Consider the following 18,600-nt stretch of genomic DNA (forward strand, 5'->3'; position numbering starts at 1 on the left):
CCCAGAAGAATGGAGATGAGCAAGCTGTCAGGTTTACATCAAGCTCCCTTCCCAAGGTAAAAAAATGTTACTTGCATCTGAACAATGAAGATTTAACTTTTGTCAACGGAGTAATGAAGTTGTACAGATACTTGTAAGGTCAGAACTTTGTGGTTATCATGAACCATAAGCTGCTGCGAATTTTTAATAGCTCCAAGGGAATAAACGGACAGATTTGGTTAAAGTGAAGAGGTGATATTATCATTGGGTGCATCTGGTTACTCCAATGGTAGATGGATTTTAATTTGGACATGTGTCTGGTGTTGCACTTGGGAAGATCAAATGTAAAGGGCAGGACCCTTAAAAGCATTGATGTACAGGGAAATGTTGGGGTTCTGGTCTATAGTTGCCTGAAAGTGGCCACACCAGTAGATAATGTGGTAAAGAAGCCTTATGGCATGCTTGTCTTCATTAATCAGAAGAGTAATGAGGACATATTGTACCTATACAAAACTTTGCTTAAACTGCACAAAGCGTTGTGCATGATTTTGGTCACCCCATTGCAGGAAGGGTGTGGAGGCTTTAGAGAGCATATGGAAGAGGTTTAGCAGTGTAGTGAATCTGTGGAATTCAATGGCACAGACAGCTGTTGTGGCTAAGTCATTGGGTATATTTGAAGCAGAGGATAATAGGCTCTCCATTAGTGAGGGAACGGGGGGGGGGGGAGGAAGATGGGGGAGCGTGGTTGAAAGGGAAAACACATCAGCCATGATCAAATAACATTACAGACCTGATAGGTCGAATTGCCCAATTCTGCTCCTATGTCTTATGGTTAGGGTCATTAACAAGGAGTTGGAGGACACTGTGAAGGAACGCAAGCAATGTAAACTGCATTGCAGGAATCCAGCAGTGGATCCTCTCCACCACCATTCCCTCTAACTGTTGGGGTGCATGGCCGCGCAGGAACTGAAATGCTCCTATGCACATCACCTTTGTTGCCATGAAGCTGAAATTTTCTTTTATATAATGTTAAGAAATTATTATTTTGAAATTATGCTAATATAATTTTGAAATTTCTGTAAATATATTTGTAAATTACCCTGTAATTATTTATTAGTTAATAAATTAAGTCCATAAATTTTCTAAATAATAAACATACTACTTTGAAACTTTTTAGAGCTTGCACATTGTTACATTGTCAGTGTTTCAAGTTTCAATACTTTACAAATTGTAACAATAAACACAGAATGAAAGTTATTAGCTCATTGTTAATAAATAACCAGTCCACTGATCGCTGATGCAGTTTTCCGGCCATGTGAAAGTTTCCTGTTCAGAGCAATGGTTAGTCTGTGCAGCTGTTAAACAAAATAAAGGGAACATTGCTCTCAACCCATGGCTCTTACTGAATAAACAATAGGGATACATGTGGAGTTCTCAGGCTTATTTATGAAAGATTATCATGATAATACTAAATGCACAATCACATTACATCACAAATTATGATTTTGAAAATTGTAAATGATCATTTCTACATATATTATTTTGCAACTGACAATAGAAGCCATATCACAGAATTTATCAACTTCCTCTAAAGGACTCAAGTCAAACCAGATATTTGGAGCTCAGCATGGTGGAAAGAGCAACTCGGACTGAAACATGGACTGAAAAGCGGGACAATGAAATCAAGACAAAAAAATTCTATTCCTTACTGTATTACAGAATACCCTACATTATCATACAGAAATAACACGTACTGAACTACTGGTTGGTAGATGTGTCAGAACACATTTAGATTTTGTGAAGCCAAAGCTTTTGCACGTTATTTTCATCATGATCTTGCATCTTATTGTTTACTTCCACTGGTCTTTCTCTGTAGCTGTTGCACTTTATTTTGCTTTGTATTGTTTTACCTTGTTCTACCTCAGTGCACTTTACGTTATATGAACAGCGTGCAAGGCTGTATCTCACTGCATACTGTATAACAATAGTCAACAATTCCAATTCCATCGGTAAATTCTCAACAAGCAGGGTAGATGAAATAGCAGGTCAGTGTCTGCAGTTGCCAGTTCGAAGTGGATGATCCTGCATTTGCACAAGACAACACGGGAATCTTGTTATTGCAAAACATCATTGATTGTACTAGCTCATCTTCTGTGGTTTGCCTGGATGATGGTTGCATGAAGAATTATCATTAAACCCTTTGCACATTGCTCAACCAGATTCTTGAGACAGGGTCTTAATTTTCTTCACTGGAGCAGGTCGAACAGCATCGGCAGTCTCTGTATCAATGGGAGGTGTTCCAATGTGAATTCTGCTGCTTTGTTCCCAATGATGCCACCGGCTAAACTTAATTAACAAAAAAGGAAACTTCTGTTTTAACACTGTACTATGCTTAGCTTATCCGCCACGATGAAGTTTGATATCGCAATATTGTGAAAGCACTTTTAGATCGTGTTATAAAAGTTTTAAAAAAGGCTGCGCGCGTTTCGCCAATGTGAGCTCCATTTTCAATGAAAACAAGTATTCAGCAAGACAGACGGCATTTGTAGGAAGTCAAACATGGTTAATGCTTTAGGCTGATGATCTGGCTTCAAAACTAGAACTAAATTAAGGGCTCAGAGAAACGTGAGGTGGGGGCAGTGCGGGAGCGGAGAGATCAAACTGGGAAGTTTATCGTGTGTAAACAGGAAAGATTGATAAAAGTGGCGCTAGAGTAGGCTGGTGTGGCTGACAAATATCAAAAGCTATGTATAATGAAAAAAAGAATAAACATGTTTATACTACTGCTTGTTTTTATTAGAAAAGTGGCAGTAACATTACATATGTCAGTATGTCAATCTCCATGTCATGCCACTCGGAGTAGTGTTATTATTTTATGACTCTTTCCTGGATCGTAACTATATGTGCTGCGTATGACTATATGTCCTGTGTTTTGCACCTTGGCTCCAGAAGAAAGGTATTTAATTTAGTTGTAACGGCGTGCGTAGTTGGATGATGATAAACTTGAACATGAAAAGTGACATCAAGCATCCTGACACCCATCCGGACATTGATTCTCCATCTCATTCCCGTTCTTCAGGGGCCAAAGCTCAATGCACACACCTCACTTTACCGCTGGAGACATTACAGCTTTCCGGACTCAACCTGTGTCAGCTTCCTGTCTCTCTCTCTCTCTCTCTCTCTCTCCCCCCCCCCCCCCCCCCATTCCAACTTTCGTAATGATCTTTTCATTATGTAACACTTCAAATCTTTTCCTGTCCTATTTACATCACGCCATCTCCACCCGAGTCATTCGCCAGACTTTGCCACCCTCTTCCTCTCATTTCTTCCCCTGTTCCATCCTCTGGAGCATCTTGTTTCTTCTCTGCAATTTTAAACACGTTTCACTCTAACTCTATTAAACTTGTGAAAATCGTCTATCTAAAATGCTGATTCCTCCTCTGTCCAGAGATATTGCTTGTCCCCCGTGAGTGTTTCACGCACGAAATGCTGGAGGGTCTCAGCAAGTCAGGCAGCATCTAACGAGCAGTCGACGTTTTTGGCGGACATCTGCACGGAGAACACCCAGAACTCCCGACGTCTGCAGAATCTCGTGTCCGTGAGTGCTTCCAGCGTTTTTTAAAACATTTCAAATGTTGCTTTCACCTTCAGCTCACTGTCCTCTTCTGAAGACCCCTATGAACTTAGGGAAGATCGGATCTCTCCTCCACGACACGGCTCGCTTGTTGCGGTTTGTCCGTTTTCACACTTACCTTCAGCGCCAGGTCGATGTCGAAGTCGCGGGCTCTCAGAAACTTCAGCAGGAACCCGTCCTCCAAGCCCAGCGGCCAACTCGGGCTCTGGCTCAACGCTCTCCGCCTGAGCTGCGACACCGAGCGCAGGACCGAGTCCGGGTGAAGCTCAGAGCCGCCGTGCCGCGGCATCTCTCCCTCGCCCGTGCGCTCCGCCGACATGCTGCTGCCGTTGCAATAAACATCCTAATTTTAATTTTAAGTTACGCCTAATTTTATACTGTGGGTGGCGGCAGCCGTCATCCAATCACGACTTTCATTCCATCCCTTTATTTTTAGATGGATACACTTTTATGAATGTAACCGGGGATCGATTTTTTTCATGTTACCTCGTCTGCATAGAGATGAAAAGTAAAACCATAGTCAATTATGTTTATACTGATGTTCTCTTACTATATTAAGACAATAAAACCCGGATCCCCAGTGCCAGCAGAAAAGTCAATTAACGAGGAAAGTCCACACATTACGATCAAGTTGCATTCCCTCCCACCCCCATCTATACAACGTTATATGTTGTTGTGCGTCCTTCCGAGTCGAAGACGACCACGACTTCTGTCAGGTTTGTGACTGTGGCTCCCGAGGTGAGTGGTGAGGCCAGTCCGGGCCCTGAAAGCTCGCCCACATGTGGGACACATGAGGGTAGGTGCTGCAGTGGAAGTGGAGGTAGTTCGAGCCTCTGAGTTTCCTCTGAGCCTCTGCGGTGTGCTTGATTTCTGCTGCATACGCTCCTCTAAGTGGTCCTGCTCCACCAGGTTGGGCGGTCCAGAGCAAGCGATTCCCAGCTACTGGGATTGATGTTGAGGCCTTTGAGGGACACTTTGAGGCATTCTTTGAAACGTTTCTTCTGCCCTCCAACTGAGTGTTTGCCCTGGCTCAGCTCTCCATACAGCGGCTGTTTTGGTAGTCGACTGTCAGACATCCTGATGACATGGCCAGCCCATCTGGCTTGGGCTTTCTGTAGGAGGGGTAGCACGCTGTGGGTGCTAGCCCGCTCCAGGACATCCGTGTCTGGGACTTTGTCCTGCCATCCTACATGGAGAAGTCTGCGGAGGCAGCTCAAGTGGAAGTGGTTGAGCTGTTTAGCGTTTAGCTGGCATAGAGGAGGGTGGTGAGAACCACTGCTTGGTAGACCTTCAGCTTGGTGGTAAGGCTGAGTCCTCTCCGCTCCCATACATTCTCACGGAGTCTCCCAAAGGCAGCACTGGCTCATCAATACCATCAATAGCAAATCAATATGCCCTGTGACCTGCGTTGCTCAGTGAAATACAGCATGAAGCAATGAACGTCATTGTGATTTTATTTGCATACCTGACGAACAGGTTGTCCGCAGAAATCTGTCTCACTACTGCACAAGAACAGGCCCTCCAGTCCAATATCCGTTCTACATTTACTTTGCGAGGGTGTGTAAAGGAGTGTGAGCTTTGATCCTAACCAAAGGGTTCACAATAGATTCAATCTCAGTGCACTCTGGTATAAGCATATTCACCCCGACATTTTCACTCAGTGGAATGATGCGGCCCACCTTCGACCAGCGGACCACCAGAATGAAGCTAATCTGCTGGTCAAGTGACAAACTATTCAGCCAAAGATGCCTTTACATCCATATCTGCTTCTGTACACGCTTCCGATGTTGCGTGCAAGTACTTATAAACAAGGGGTACAGATGATGCAGATGTTGACCTGTAAATCACTTCCAATTCACAGAGAGGGATAACAAATACTGCCGCTGCAAAATTTTCCATATCAACTGGGAAATAAGAGAATATGGACTCCCAGACAACAACCCCCCGCACCCCCGAACAAATAATTACTCTCGGCTCAAACTCTCCTAAGGGAAAAGAAGCGACATCCCATCCAGCTCCCGGGAATCACTGGTTTATGAGGCGCTCAGCAAAGGAGTCCCAGCGTTAGGCTGGCACTGAAAATCTCATGTCTACTTGTTGGAAGCATGTAGCAACCCAGCAAGTCTGGTTATATAAATGTGATGGAGTAACACGTACAAGAGGCATAATATTTGAATGTGCTCGGTGTAGAGAATAAGCAGATGAACTTGTAGCACAGTTGCAGATTGGTAGCATCTATGGAAATGGAAAAATAGTCAACGCTTTGGGCTGAGATCCTTCATCAGAACTTGGAAAGGAAGGTGAAAGAAACCAGAATAGGAAGCTGGGTGGAGGGAAGAGTACAAGCTAGAAGGTGATAAGTGAAGCCAGGTGGGGGGTGGAGAGGGGATTGTCTTTTCCACCTATCACCTCCCAGCTTCTCACTTCATCCCCCTTACACTAGCCACCTGGTTTCACCAATGACCTTCAAGATGGTATTCCTTCCCCTCTACCCACCTTCTTAATCTAGTTTTCCCCCTTCCTTTCCAGTACTGATGAAAGATCTCAGCTCAAAACATTGACTGTCTACTGTTTCCCGCAGACCTGCTGAGTTCCTCCAGCATTTTGTATATGTTATTCTGAACTCCCAGCATCTGCAGAATCTCCTGTGTATACACTCTGAGGGAGTTTATTCAATCCAAACTGACATGCTGGACCCAGTCTACGTCCTCTGAAATAACAACTCAGAAGAATTTATGGTTGCTGACCCTCTCCGTCTCTGATGCTCTGATGAGGACTGGTTCTGGACCTCTACTTTTCTCCTGAAATCAATAATCAACTCCATGGTCTTGCTGACATTGAATAAAGGGTTGTTGCTATGGCACCATTTAGCCAGAGTTTCAGTCTCCTCACCACCACCTCCCCCCCCCCCCATATGCTTATTCGTCACCACCTTTGACTTGGCCTACAACAGTGGTGTCGTCAGCAAACTTGAATATGGCTTTTATAGACAATAGACAATAGGTGCAGAAGTAGACTATTCGGCCCTTCGAGCCTGCACCGCCATTCTGAGATCATGGCTGGTCAGTTTTTGAGCAGTAACTTAGCCACACAGTCACAAATGTAAAGCAAGTAGAACAGGGGGCTAAGTTCACATACTTATGATGCAACTGTGCTGAGATCATGGAGAATATGAGATCTTGTTGCCAACGCGAACTGATTGGTGCCTGCAAGTGAAGAAATCGAGGATCCAGTTGCACAAGCTGGTGTTCAGGAATGGGCGTGAAGCTGACTGATCAGTTTTGAGGAGATGATGATATTGAATGCTGAGCTGTAATCAATAAAGAGCATCCTGATGTATGCGCCTTTGCTGTTCAGATGTTCCAGGCTTGAGTGAAGAGCTAATGAGATGGTATCTGCTATGGACCTGTTGCTCTGGTAGGCAAATCGGAGCAGATCCAAGTCACTTCTCAGGTAGGAATTGATATGTTTCATCATCAACCTCTCAAAACACTTCATCACTGTGAATTTAAGTGCTACTGGACTGTAATCATTGAGGCAGGTTACCATGTTCTTCTTAGACACTGGTATGAGTGAAGTCTGATTGAAGCAAGTGGGTACCTCAGACAGCCAAAGTGAGAGGTTAAAGATCTCGGTGAACTCTCCAACCAGTTGATCTGCACAGGTTTTTAAAAGGTGGGCAGGTACCCCAACTGGGCCCGATGCTTTTTGTGGGTTCACCCTCCTGAAGGCTGATTGCACGTCAGCCTCAGATACTGAAACCACAGGATCATCAGGGGCTGTGGGAATTTGTGATGGTTCCTTCAAGTTTTGACAGTCAAAGCCAGCATAAAAGGTATTGAGATCATCTGAAAGTAAAGCCCCGTTCAAGCCCTGCCACAACTGTTCGGCATCCATCGTTGATTCAAGTTTAGTCCAGAATTACCACTTCACCCATGAGATAGCTTTCTGGTGGTCGTAACTAGACCTCTTGTAGCTTTCTTAGTCACCAGACTTGACTGCTCTAATCTGCTTTCAGCAGGTAGCAGATCTCATGGTTCATCCAGGGTTTCTGGTTAAGTTAAATTGTGAGTGTTTTACAATATTGCCAAAAGCAATTACAACATCAAAGAATTAAAAGCTGTTCAGGGAAATTGGAACAACGTTTATGTGAGACTTTCCAGCTGCTCTACTATAGCCTCTGGGCAATGTTTTACATTGTTTAAAAAGTATTGCGATAGCTGTCTTGGACAATTTGAATGTTATTTTACCTTATAACTTTGTTTTAAATTGACAGTGACCAATTTTTGGCTAATCATTACCAGATTAACTTCTGCTTTCACTGTAAACTTCAGTTTTAATATTATACCACATGTAACCCCCTGGGTCGCCTCAGCTCGTTCTCGTCTAGGGGGAGCAGCTTTCAGCCCCGCCAAACTGGGTAATCTGCTTGTGTGATGTCCCCTCCTCGCCAAAAAACAGACAGGACACCATTTGCGATTAAATGATTACAATTTATAAAGATTACTATAACTGATTAATAACCATACAGTATACATGAAGGAAAAGAAAATAAAGAAAAAGCGCCAAACTTATCAAAGTCCAAACCACTTCGTGCACAACCATTGGAGCTCAATTACTGAAGTCTTCTGGCCACCATTCGATCCCCTCCGAACTCCTCGACTCGCAGCTCAGGACCACCCAAAGTGGTCAACCAAGCACATCTATCTTCATCTCCTCTCCTCGGGGTACCTCCTGGCCTCAGATCCCCGCTTGGGGTCCGTTCCTCGCCCAGTTTACAGCATCGCATCCTCTCTCTCTTACCCCCTCGCGCCGATCTCCCCAAAAGCCCGCCAACAATAGCTTACAGACTCAGAAGAAAGAACAACATTATTAGCCGGGAGTGTTTGCCATGTGTCCCTGCTGAAACTGTCATGGAGTTTCAGAGACTCTTGTGCTACGGAAATTCAGTAAGATTTATATCGTCCTCTGCAGGACAAAGAGAAAGGTATGTGGAGGTTGTGTTAAGGCAAGGGTTAAAGATAAAGTCCAGGCTAGAACAGTCCGGGACAGTTAAAGTCAAGCAAGACCGCCAGAGACACCTCTGCTTACTACAGATGAGATACACAGCTGTGATTGCTGCAGTGAGTACTCAAGCCAGACAAGTGGGGGGGCTCTGTGGTGAGACTTTTCTAAAAGGATGGTCCTAAAACACAGAATCACTTTACACAATAGGGAGTACCAGAGACAGGTGAGATAGGGAAGGATGTGAAACACACACAACAACTAAAAGACACTATTGAGCATCAACGATAAGTGATTGTCTTTCTCTTGTTGAAAGTAGTTATTGCCTGGCACTCCTGTGACATGAATGTTATTTGTACTTATCAGCCCATGCTGAGCATTGTATGGAACTTTGTATGGAACATTTCATGCAGGCATGTGCAGCTTCATTTTATGAGAATTTGTGAATGGAATAGAACATTGTCTAATTATCAGTGATGATGCCTTGTTCTGATCTTATCATAAAAGTCATTGGTGAAACAACTGTAAGTGATTGGGTTTAGCATATTGCATTTGGTAATTCTTGCAGAGATGCCCTAGGATTGAAATGTTTGACCTCTGACAACTTAGACATCTTCATTTATGTGAAATATGAGTCTAGTCACCAGAGCGATCTCCCTTTGATGTTCATTGACTTCAATTTAATGAGGGCCCTTTGATGACACACTTGGTCAAATGTTGTCTTGATATCAATGGCATTCACTGTCAGCTTCCCTCTGAAATTCATCTCCATGGTCCATGATTGAAACAAAACAGAGATGAGGCCTGAAGCCAAGAGGTCTTGGATGAATACAAACCAGACTTTGGTAAGCAAGTTAATAGTGAGTAAATGCTGCTTGATTGCACTCTCAATCACCCCTCCCATCACTTTGTTGTTGAGCAGTAATTAGACTAATTGTAATTGTCTGGGTTTTTTTTATTTCCACATTGCCGGGTAGATGCTAGTGTTGTAACTGTACTGTGACAGCTAGGCGAGAGGAACAGCTAGCTCTCAAGCACAAGTTTTCAGCACTACAATCCTGACCTTGGCTGGTTGCTTCGTTTTTGCTGTCAGCCATGTCTGAATATTACAGGGAGTAAACCAATTGTCTAAGGACTAGCCTCAGTGATAGTGATCTCAAGTGGTAGCAAGACAGATAATTCATTCAGCGCTTCTGACAAATATTGTTGTGAATGCTCCAGCCTTGTCTTTAGCATACACATGCTGAGTCTTGCTATTGTTAAGGAGCATGGTGTTGTTAGAGCCTTTTTCTCCCATGAGGTGATTAACTGTTCACTACTAGGTGTGGAAAGACTGCAGGTTCATTAATATTCTTTGAGATCTTCAGACCAGTCTATTGTATTGTGCTTTTTCTGGTTGATTCTTCTATTGCATCACATGCTGATGTCTCCTGGAACACTTGCATAAACATTAATATCTGTCTAACTGTGGAAATTTTTAACATATCTAACACTCCATCCTAATTTAATACATTTGCATCGATGCCTAATACATGAAGGCTCCATCTTTGACCCTAACTGTAACAAATAACAAGCAGATAAGTGCATTGGTTTACAAAATATCACTAGGATTTATACCATATTAACCAGCTGTAATATCAGCAATAATCTTTTGCTGTGCTATTTTTCTGAACATATAAGATTGCATTACAAATTTGATTTTAACTATTTTTCTTCGAGCAACAATTCTGCTTGATTGTCTTGAGTCTCTGTCCCTGGTCCATTCCTCATTACCATTCTGCAATTCACCACCTCCCCCCATGCTCCAGCTGGGCTGCGGCTGTGTGGCTACCTATTCAGCACAGTTCAGTCTCATTTGAGAATTGTTTTGATTCAAATATGTAAACCCAGTAGGTATTAGTTATATCAACAATAAGCAAAAACAAAAAAAAACATGTTAGAAATTTCAAGGAAGGAAATGCTGGAAATACTCAGTAAGTCAGGTAGTAGCTGTGGAGAGAGAAAAAGAACTTAAGCCAAGGCCAACTGGATCCCAATGTGACAAGTCATTGGTCTGAACAGCCAACGTTACAGGTCAATAAATTTTCATCAGAACTACCAGCAGTGCTGAGAATGATGTAGATAACACATTTAGTGAGTTGTTCACACCACAATTTAAAAATGAAAGAAAGATTGAGAATGTGTGATCAAAAGGCAGAGAAGGTCCTGTGGGAGGCATCTCAGAGTGGCAACAGGACATTCTAAAAAGCGAAAGTGAACAACCAGTTGTCATGGGGCATATAGGTAGCAAAGATATAGGAAAAAGAAATGTGGGATGAGGTCCTACAAGTTGAAATTTGAGAGCAAGAAAACAACTTAAAAAGTGGGGCATCCTAAACTATATTGACTGTTCTGTTATATCTACCTTACTTACATACCATTTATTACAATTTACCACGATTTGCACATTCTGCATTCATATGGAGACATAACGTAAATATTTTTACTCTTCATATACGTGAAGGATGTAAGCAAAAATGTCAATTAAATTCAAATGTAATATTCTCAGGTTTCTGCCTTTGACACATGCTAGTCAGATTAGGAATCGGTGCATAGTTAGGGTGAATATATGACTTGAGCAGTGGTGCAGGATTTTAGATTCATAGGGCATTGAAAATGGTTCTGGGGAAGGTGGGACCAGTACTAACCATTTGCTCTATACCTGGGCAGGATCAAGATCAATGTCCAAGGGGAATTGTTTTCTAGTGCTATTGGAGAGGGTTTGAACAATGTGGGAGGGGTCAGGAATGCATGCAGAAAGACAGGAAAACAATTGCAGAGACCAAAGCAGAAGTTAGAAAAGAGAAAAGTAAGACTGGAATACAGAAAATTCAAAAGCAAAGGACATTAAAAATTACTACATTCTTAAAGGACAATGAGTGTAAGATCACTTTATCTAAATGCCCGTAGTAGTTGAAACAAGTTAAATGAACTTCTACAAATCAGTCCAAAGGGTATAACTTAGTGGCCATTACAGAAATGTCACTATAGGGTAGAGGTGATTCGGAATTAAATATCCAATAGTATCAGGTAATACTGAAGGATAAGCAGAAAGGGAATGGAGGTTAGGCAGTGCTCATAATTAAGGATGAGATCAGGACAATAGTGAAAGCTGATATAAGATCTAAAAAGCACAATATTGAATTCATTTGGGTAGAGATTATGAACTGCAAAGGGAAAACATCACTGATGAAAGTTGTTTACTATATAAACAACTTGACTGCCAGCAACGGTGATGGAGGCGGACATGATAGGGTCTTTTAAGAGACTTTTGGATAGGAACATGGAGCTTAGAAAAATAGAGGGCTGTGGGTAACCCTAGTAATTTCTGAGGTAGGGACATGTTTGGCACAACTTTGTGGGTTGAAGGGCCTGTATTGTACTGTAGGTTTTCTATATTTCTATATAGGTCAGTAAGTAATAACCTTAAGTGGCACAAGGCAATAAGCCAAGGAATGCATGCAGAACTGGAGCTGCATTGCACAAAGGTTGGGTGAATCAAGTTGGTTGAGGCACTCTTGAGGAGGACTTCATGGAATGCATCCATGATAGATTTCTGACCCTACAAATGCAAGTGCTATTTTAGATCTGGTCCTGTGCAAATGAGGTGTAAATAGTTAACAATTTTGTAATGACTTGGAATGACTTATCACAGTATGGATGAAATTGTCATATAAATGGAGGGTGCAGTAGTTCAATCTAAAATCATGTGCTATGCCTAAAAAGTGAGATTACGATAGAATGGAAGGAAAGTTGGCTAGCATAGATTGGTGTTTGATCCTGACATTTTTGTGATCTAAAGATTCTTTGGAAGTCAAGAATGAGGCATAAAACGTGCCAATGTTTCAAAATGGATGTAGTCAAAAGGTGGGTAACTAGGTCGCTTAGCTTAAGATCTGCAGTCAGGAAAATGCTTGAAGCTAGCATTAAGGAAGAAATACTGAGATGCCTGGATAGAAGAGTTTCCATCAGGGAGATGCAGCATGGATTCAGCAAGGGCAGGCCCTGTTTGACAAACTTACTGTAGTTCTTTGAGAATGTAATGAGCACAGTGGATATAGGGAAACAGGTGGATTTCTGGGAAGTGATCTATAAGGTGCTGCATAAAAGACTTACCCATAAGGATACTTGGAATGTTTTGGCTTGGATAGACGATTGACAGACAGCTGGGATAAATGGCTGTTACTGTAGTTGGTAATCAGGAGAGGGCGGAATGCTGCAGGAGTCGGAGCTCGGCCCACAACTGTTCATGATAAGCAGTAATGATTTGGAAGAAGGGACCGAATGTAGCATATCTAAGTTTGCTGGTGACACTAAATTTAGTGTCAAAACATATTGTGCAGAGGATGTGGAGAGATATAGATAGATAAATGTGTGGGCAAGGGTCTGGCTGAGAGAGTACAATGTTGGTAAATTTCAGATCATCTATAATGGATGGAGAAAATGTTCAGGTTATTACTTAAATGGTGAAAGATTACAACATATGCTGTGCAGAGGGATTTGGGGGCAATTTTGGATGTATCACAAAAGGTTGGCTTGCAGGTGCAACAGATTATTGAAAAAGTAAATGGATTAAGACTATAAGGTATAGGAGCAGAATTAGGTCATTTGGCCCAACGAGTCTGCTTCACCATTCAATCATGATTGATCATTTTTTCCTCTCCTCAGCGCCACTTCTTGGCCTTCTCCTTGTAACCTTTGATACCATGTCCAACCAAGAACCTATCAAGCTCTGCCTTAAATAGACCCAACATCCTGTCCTCTACAGCTGCCTGTGGTAACAAATTCCACAAATTCACCGCCCTCTGGCTAAAGAAATTTCTCCACATCTCTGTTTTAAATGGACGCCACTCTATCCTGAGGCCGTGCCCTCTTGTCCTAGACTCTCCCACCATGGGAAAAATCCTTTCCACATCTACTCTGCCTAGGCCTTTCAACACTTGAAATGTTTCAATGAGATCCCACCTTCATCCTTCTAAATTCCAGCAAGTTCAAACCGAGAGCTATCAAATGTTCCTCATATGATAACCCTTTCATTCCTGGAATCATCCTGGTGAACCTCCTCTGAACTCTCTCCAATATCTTGTAGATAAGGAGCCCAAATCTGTTCAAAATACTCAAGGTGAGGTCTTATCAGTGCTATGAAGCCTCAGCATTACATCCCTGCTCTTGTAATCTAGACCTCTTGAAATGAATGCTAACATTGCATTTGACTTCCTCAGCACCAACTCCAACTAAGTTAATTTTTAGGGTGTTCTGCACAAGGATTCCCAAGTCCCTTTGCATCTCAGACTTTTGGATTTTCTCCCCGTTTATTTATTTCTACTACCAAAGTGCATGACCATGCATTTTCCAACATTGTATTTAATTTGCTACTTTCTTGCCAATTCTGCTTAGCTATCTGTCTTTCTGCAGCCTGCCTGTTTCCTCAACACTACCTGCCCCTTCACCAATCTTTGTATCATTGCAAAATTGGCAACAATGCCACCTATTCCATTATCTAAATCATTGATATACATCATAAAACGCAGTACCAACACCAGCCCCTGGAGAACTCCACTAGTCACCGGCAGCCAATCAGAAAATGATCCTTTTATTCCCACTCACTACCTCGTACCAATCAGCCAATGCCCTAACTATACCAGTAACTTTCCTGTAATACCATAGGTTCTTAACTTGGTAAAGAGCCTCATGTATGGCACCTTGTCAAAGGCCTTCTGAAAGTCCAAATATACAACATCCACTGCATCTCCTTTATCTATCCCATTTGCAATCTCCTGAAAGAATTCCAACAGGTTCATCAGGCACGATTTTCTCTTAAGGAAACCATACTGACTTTGTCCTGTCTTGTCCTGTGTCACCAAGTACTCCATAATTGCATCCCTAACTATTGACTCCACTATCTTCCCAACAATTGAGGTCAGGCTTACTGTTGGCTTTCATTGCTAGAGGGATTGAATTTAAGAGTAGGGAGGATATTCTGCAAATGTCCAGAGTACTGGTGAAGCTATACTTGAGTACTGCCTGTTGCTTTTGGTCCCTTTGCTTGAGAAAAGATATACTGGCTTTGGAGATAGTGCAGAGGAAGTTCACCAGGTTGATACTAGAGAGGAGGGGATTAGCATTATGAAAAGGATATATAAGATATAGACAGCAAATTTGTCTGCACTAGTAGATGAGACTAGAGCTAGGAGACATAGCTCCAAGATTTAAGGAGTATATTTTGGACAGAGATGAGGAGGAACTTCTTTTCCCAGGGAGTAGTAGAATTCTCTGCACATGGATGCAGTACAGGCTACCTCATTAAATATATTCAAGATACAGTTAGAAAACTTTATACAGTATATCATAGGGGAATTAGTGACTGTGGGGGAAAAGGCTGTTAGGTGGAGATCATATTAGTTCTCATCTTTATTGAGTGTCGGAATAGGCTCAAAGGGCCAAATGGGCAACTCCTGCTCCTACTTTTTATGTTTTTCTGAAGAAAAAGCGGGGGGGGGGGGGGGTGGGGCAATGACTGGAAAACAAAAATATCTCTTACAAATTAGTAATCGATGTAATTTTAGCTCCTCAGTTGGCATGACTTGTATTTTCAGATCATTAGTTTAGGCAGCAGGATTTAACTCTTAGATTTAGGCATTATGTTTAATCTTTACAAAGCTGCAACTTTCTTTCAATCCTCATAGCATTATCCAAGCAAAGATTGTTTTGGAATGTATTCCCTGTTAGTCACATCAGCCAACCGTATAGATATAATCTATCTATATCTTAAGATGTATCATTAACTGAAACATTATCAGTTGGCACTTCACATGGAAATTTATCCAAACTTTCTTTGAAATGTTTATCTGTGTATCCAGCTCAAAACTTTACTGCATCATTGTGACTAATCCATGTATTGTATACTTCACACATATGCCATTTGGATTGGTTGAAGGGAACACCAAAATTGTCGTCATCCATTATTACCCTCCTCCAACTAGCTGTATTTGTTCTTGCCATGAACAGACTCCATTTTCCCTCATTCATTCCTATTTATAAAAGATATTGCAATGGGAACCTGTAAGACTTATTGCTATGGCTGTTTTTTATATCAGGAGTGCAGACTTTTTGCCTTAAGTGGAACATTCCCTCATCTATCTTCTTGACTTTGACTTTTCAGTATACTTTTCTGAGAATGGCCTATTCACCAATGTCTATAATTATCCCCCTGATTTCCAGTAGAACCTTGAACAATCTTCCTTCAATGCTCATTCTTTCAATGAATTGTTTTTCTTCTGCCAGCATCTATAGTTCATAGTATTTGTTTTAATGATGCCATTTTCCATGAAAGCTATTCCATATAACATCCTTTTACCCCACTAAAGAACTCCTCTTCACTGGAGTAAAAGGTGCTCATCCATGAAAATTCCCTACTGTCTTCTTTAGCCCTTCAAATTCTCCCAGAACCCTGGTTGTGCTTTATGTGTTCTCATTTATCACACCACTGGTTAAAGCAGTCATCCTTTGACATTTGTGTCATTTCCAGCATGTTGTCGTCAGCAAACTCATCATTCATTTGGCCTCCCCTTTCAGCATTTTATCACAACTTTTCCCTCTATAGCACTCTGGTCCATTTCTCATTCACTCTCAATAAGTTCTTCCCTTCCTATGATCCCATTTGCACATATGTAGAGAAGATCTCAACACTTTAAAAAAAAATTACTCTCTCACTTGGCTAAGTTGAGAAACATGATTTCAAGTGAAGCAGCAACTTGTAATGCATTGTTCACAATGCAGTCTCCTTTGCACAATGTAGATCAAAGATCGATACAGGAACTGCATCTGTGCATCATTTCCAATCAATTATGAAGAAAAGCTTCAGAACCAGAACTAGAAAATGATGAAAACTTTCAGCAGGTCTGACAGCATCTTTGAGAAGAGGAACTGTTAACATTTCAACTCCAGGGCTTTTCATCAAAACTGGTTTCAAACTGGAAATCAAACTTTTGGTTACTTGTCAGGTTAATTCAGCAGCCCACAGTTTTGAATACTAGAATTGCCAAAGTTGTACTGTAAACTGTAAAATGCTTAAAAATGCCCCACAAGGCAGTGTACTCAGCCCCCCTGCTGTAGTCACTGTACACCCATGATTGTGTAGCCAAGTTTCCATTGAACTCAATATAAAAGTTTGCTGGTGACACCACAATGATGACACCATAATCATTACTCATTGGGTAATGATGAGTTTGAGTACAGAGAGGAAATTAAGAACCTGGTGGCATAGTGCGAAGACAATAACCTATCCCTCAATGTCAGCAAAACGAAGGAATTGGTTGTTGATTTCAGAAGGAGTATCAGACTGCACAACCCTATCTACATTGGTGGTGTGCAGGTGGAACAGGTCAAAAGCTTTAAGTTCCTTGGACTGAATATCACAAATGACCTGACTTGGTCTAACCAAGCAGAGTCCACTGCCAAGAAGGCCCACCAGTGCCTTTACTTCCTGAGAAAGGTGAAGAAATTTGGCCTGTCCCCTAAAACCCTCACTATTTTTTATAGATACACCTTAGAAAGCATTCTTCTAGGGTGCATCACAACCTGGTATGGGAGTTGTCCTGTCCAAGACCAGAAAAAGCTGCGGAAGATCGTGAACACAGCTCAGCACATTACACAAACCAATCTTCCATCCTTGGACTAACTTTACACCGCACTCTGTCAGAGCAGTGCTGCCAGGATAATCAAGGACACGACCCACCCAGCCAACACACTTTTTGTCCCTCTTCCCTCCAGGAGAAGGTTCAGGAGCTTGAAGACTTGTACAGCCAGATTTCCAACTGTGATAAGACTGCTGAACGGATCCTGACCCAGATCTGGGCCGTACCTTGCAAATATCCGGGCCTGTTTCTCGTTTTTTTTTGCACTACCTTACTTTCTCTTTTCTATTTTCTATTTATGATTTATAATTTAATTCTTATTATATTTACTTCGATTTTACTCTAGGGAGTGCGAAGTGCAGAATCAAATATTGCTGTGATGATTGTATGCTCTAGTATAAATTGTTTGGCGACAATAAAGTAAAGTAATAAAATGTAAGTATTAACTTCCATTAATGCTTGCCCTCTGTTCAGAAGACCATCAATCTGAGAGTTAAACACTTAAACTAGACCAGGCACTCAAGAAAGATTGCTACATTTTTGGAGATGGTGAATGAAAGTTAGTGTGTCTGCTCAGGTAGACGTTGAAGTTCAACCCTGTGCTAACAGTTGAAATATATACTCAGTGGCCACTTTATTAGGTACACCTGTACACTTGTTCATCATTACAAATATCTAATCAGCCAATCATGTGGCAGTAACTCAATGCATGAACACATGAAAACATGATCAAGAAGTTCAGTTATCAGCCCAAATCTCAGAATGGGGAAGAAATGTAATCTAAGTGACATTGACTTTGGAGTGACTGTTGGTGCCAGGCAGGGTGGATTGAGTATCTCAGAAATTACTGATCTCCTGAGATTTTCACATACAACATTTTCTAGAGCTGTGTGAGAACAGTTTCTGGGAAAAACAGAACAGAAAAAAAGCATCCAGCAAGTGCCAGTTCTGTGGGCAAAAATGCCTTGTTAATGACAGAGGTCAGAGGAGAAAGGCCAGACTGGTTCAAGCTGACAGGAAGGAGACAATAATGTGAACAACCACGTATTACAACAGTGGTGTGTAGAAGAGCATCTCCGAATGCACAACATGTTGAACCTTGAAGTGGATGGTCTACAGCAGCAGGAGACCATGAACTTAAACTCAGTGGCGACTTTATCAGGTATAGGAAATACCGTACAAGGTGGTGACTGAGTGTAGCAAGGATATCCTCTCAGTGCCCTAACTAACAAAAAGAACTAAGATAGATTCTAATCTGCACAATAACAGTAACATTCATGGTGCACACTCTTAAACAGAGCCTTGGCA

The 18,600-nt window shown here is 41.8% G+C and overlaps 2 protein-coding genes across 2 annotated transcripts in view; one reads left to right on the top strand and one right to left on the bottom strand.

Annotated features, from left to right (window-relative positions):
- ttpa (tocopherol (alpha) transfer protein) overlaps nucleotides 1-3,969 on the bottom strand; it is a 66,475-nt gene extending 62,506 nt beyond the window's left edge. Inside the window, exon 1 of the mRNA XM_059981880.1 lies at nucleotides 3,732-3,969. Within this exon, the coding sequence (XP_059837863.1) occupies nucleotides 3,732-3,932 (201 nt within the window). The 5' untranslated portion in view covers nucleotides 3,933-3,969. The remainder of the gene's footprint in view (nucleotides 1-3,731) is intronic.
- A 2,644-nt stretch (nucleotides 3,970-6,613) lies between these two features.
- ythdf3 (YTH N6-methyladenosine RNA binding protein F3) overlaps nucleotides 6,614-18,600 on the top strand; it is a 52,859-nt gene continuing 40,872 nt past the window's right edge. Inside the window, exon 1 of the mRNA XM_059981837.1 lies at nucleotides 6,614-7,066. Within this exon, the coding sequence (XP_059837820.1) occupies nucleotides 6,952-7,066 (115 nt within the window). The 5' untranslated portion in view covers nucleotides 6,614-6,951. The remainder of the gene's footprint in view (nucleotides 7,067-18,600) is intronic.

The sequence above is a fragment of the Hypanus sabinus genome, chromosome 1, assembly GCF_030144855.1.
Source record: "Hypanus sabinus isolate sHypSab1 chromosome 1, sHypSab1.hap1, whole genome shotgun sequence".
Classification (NCBI taxonomy): domain Eukaryota; kingdom Metazoa; phylum Chordata; class Chondrichthyes; order Myliobatiformes; family Dasyatidae; genus Hypanus; species Hypanus sabinus.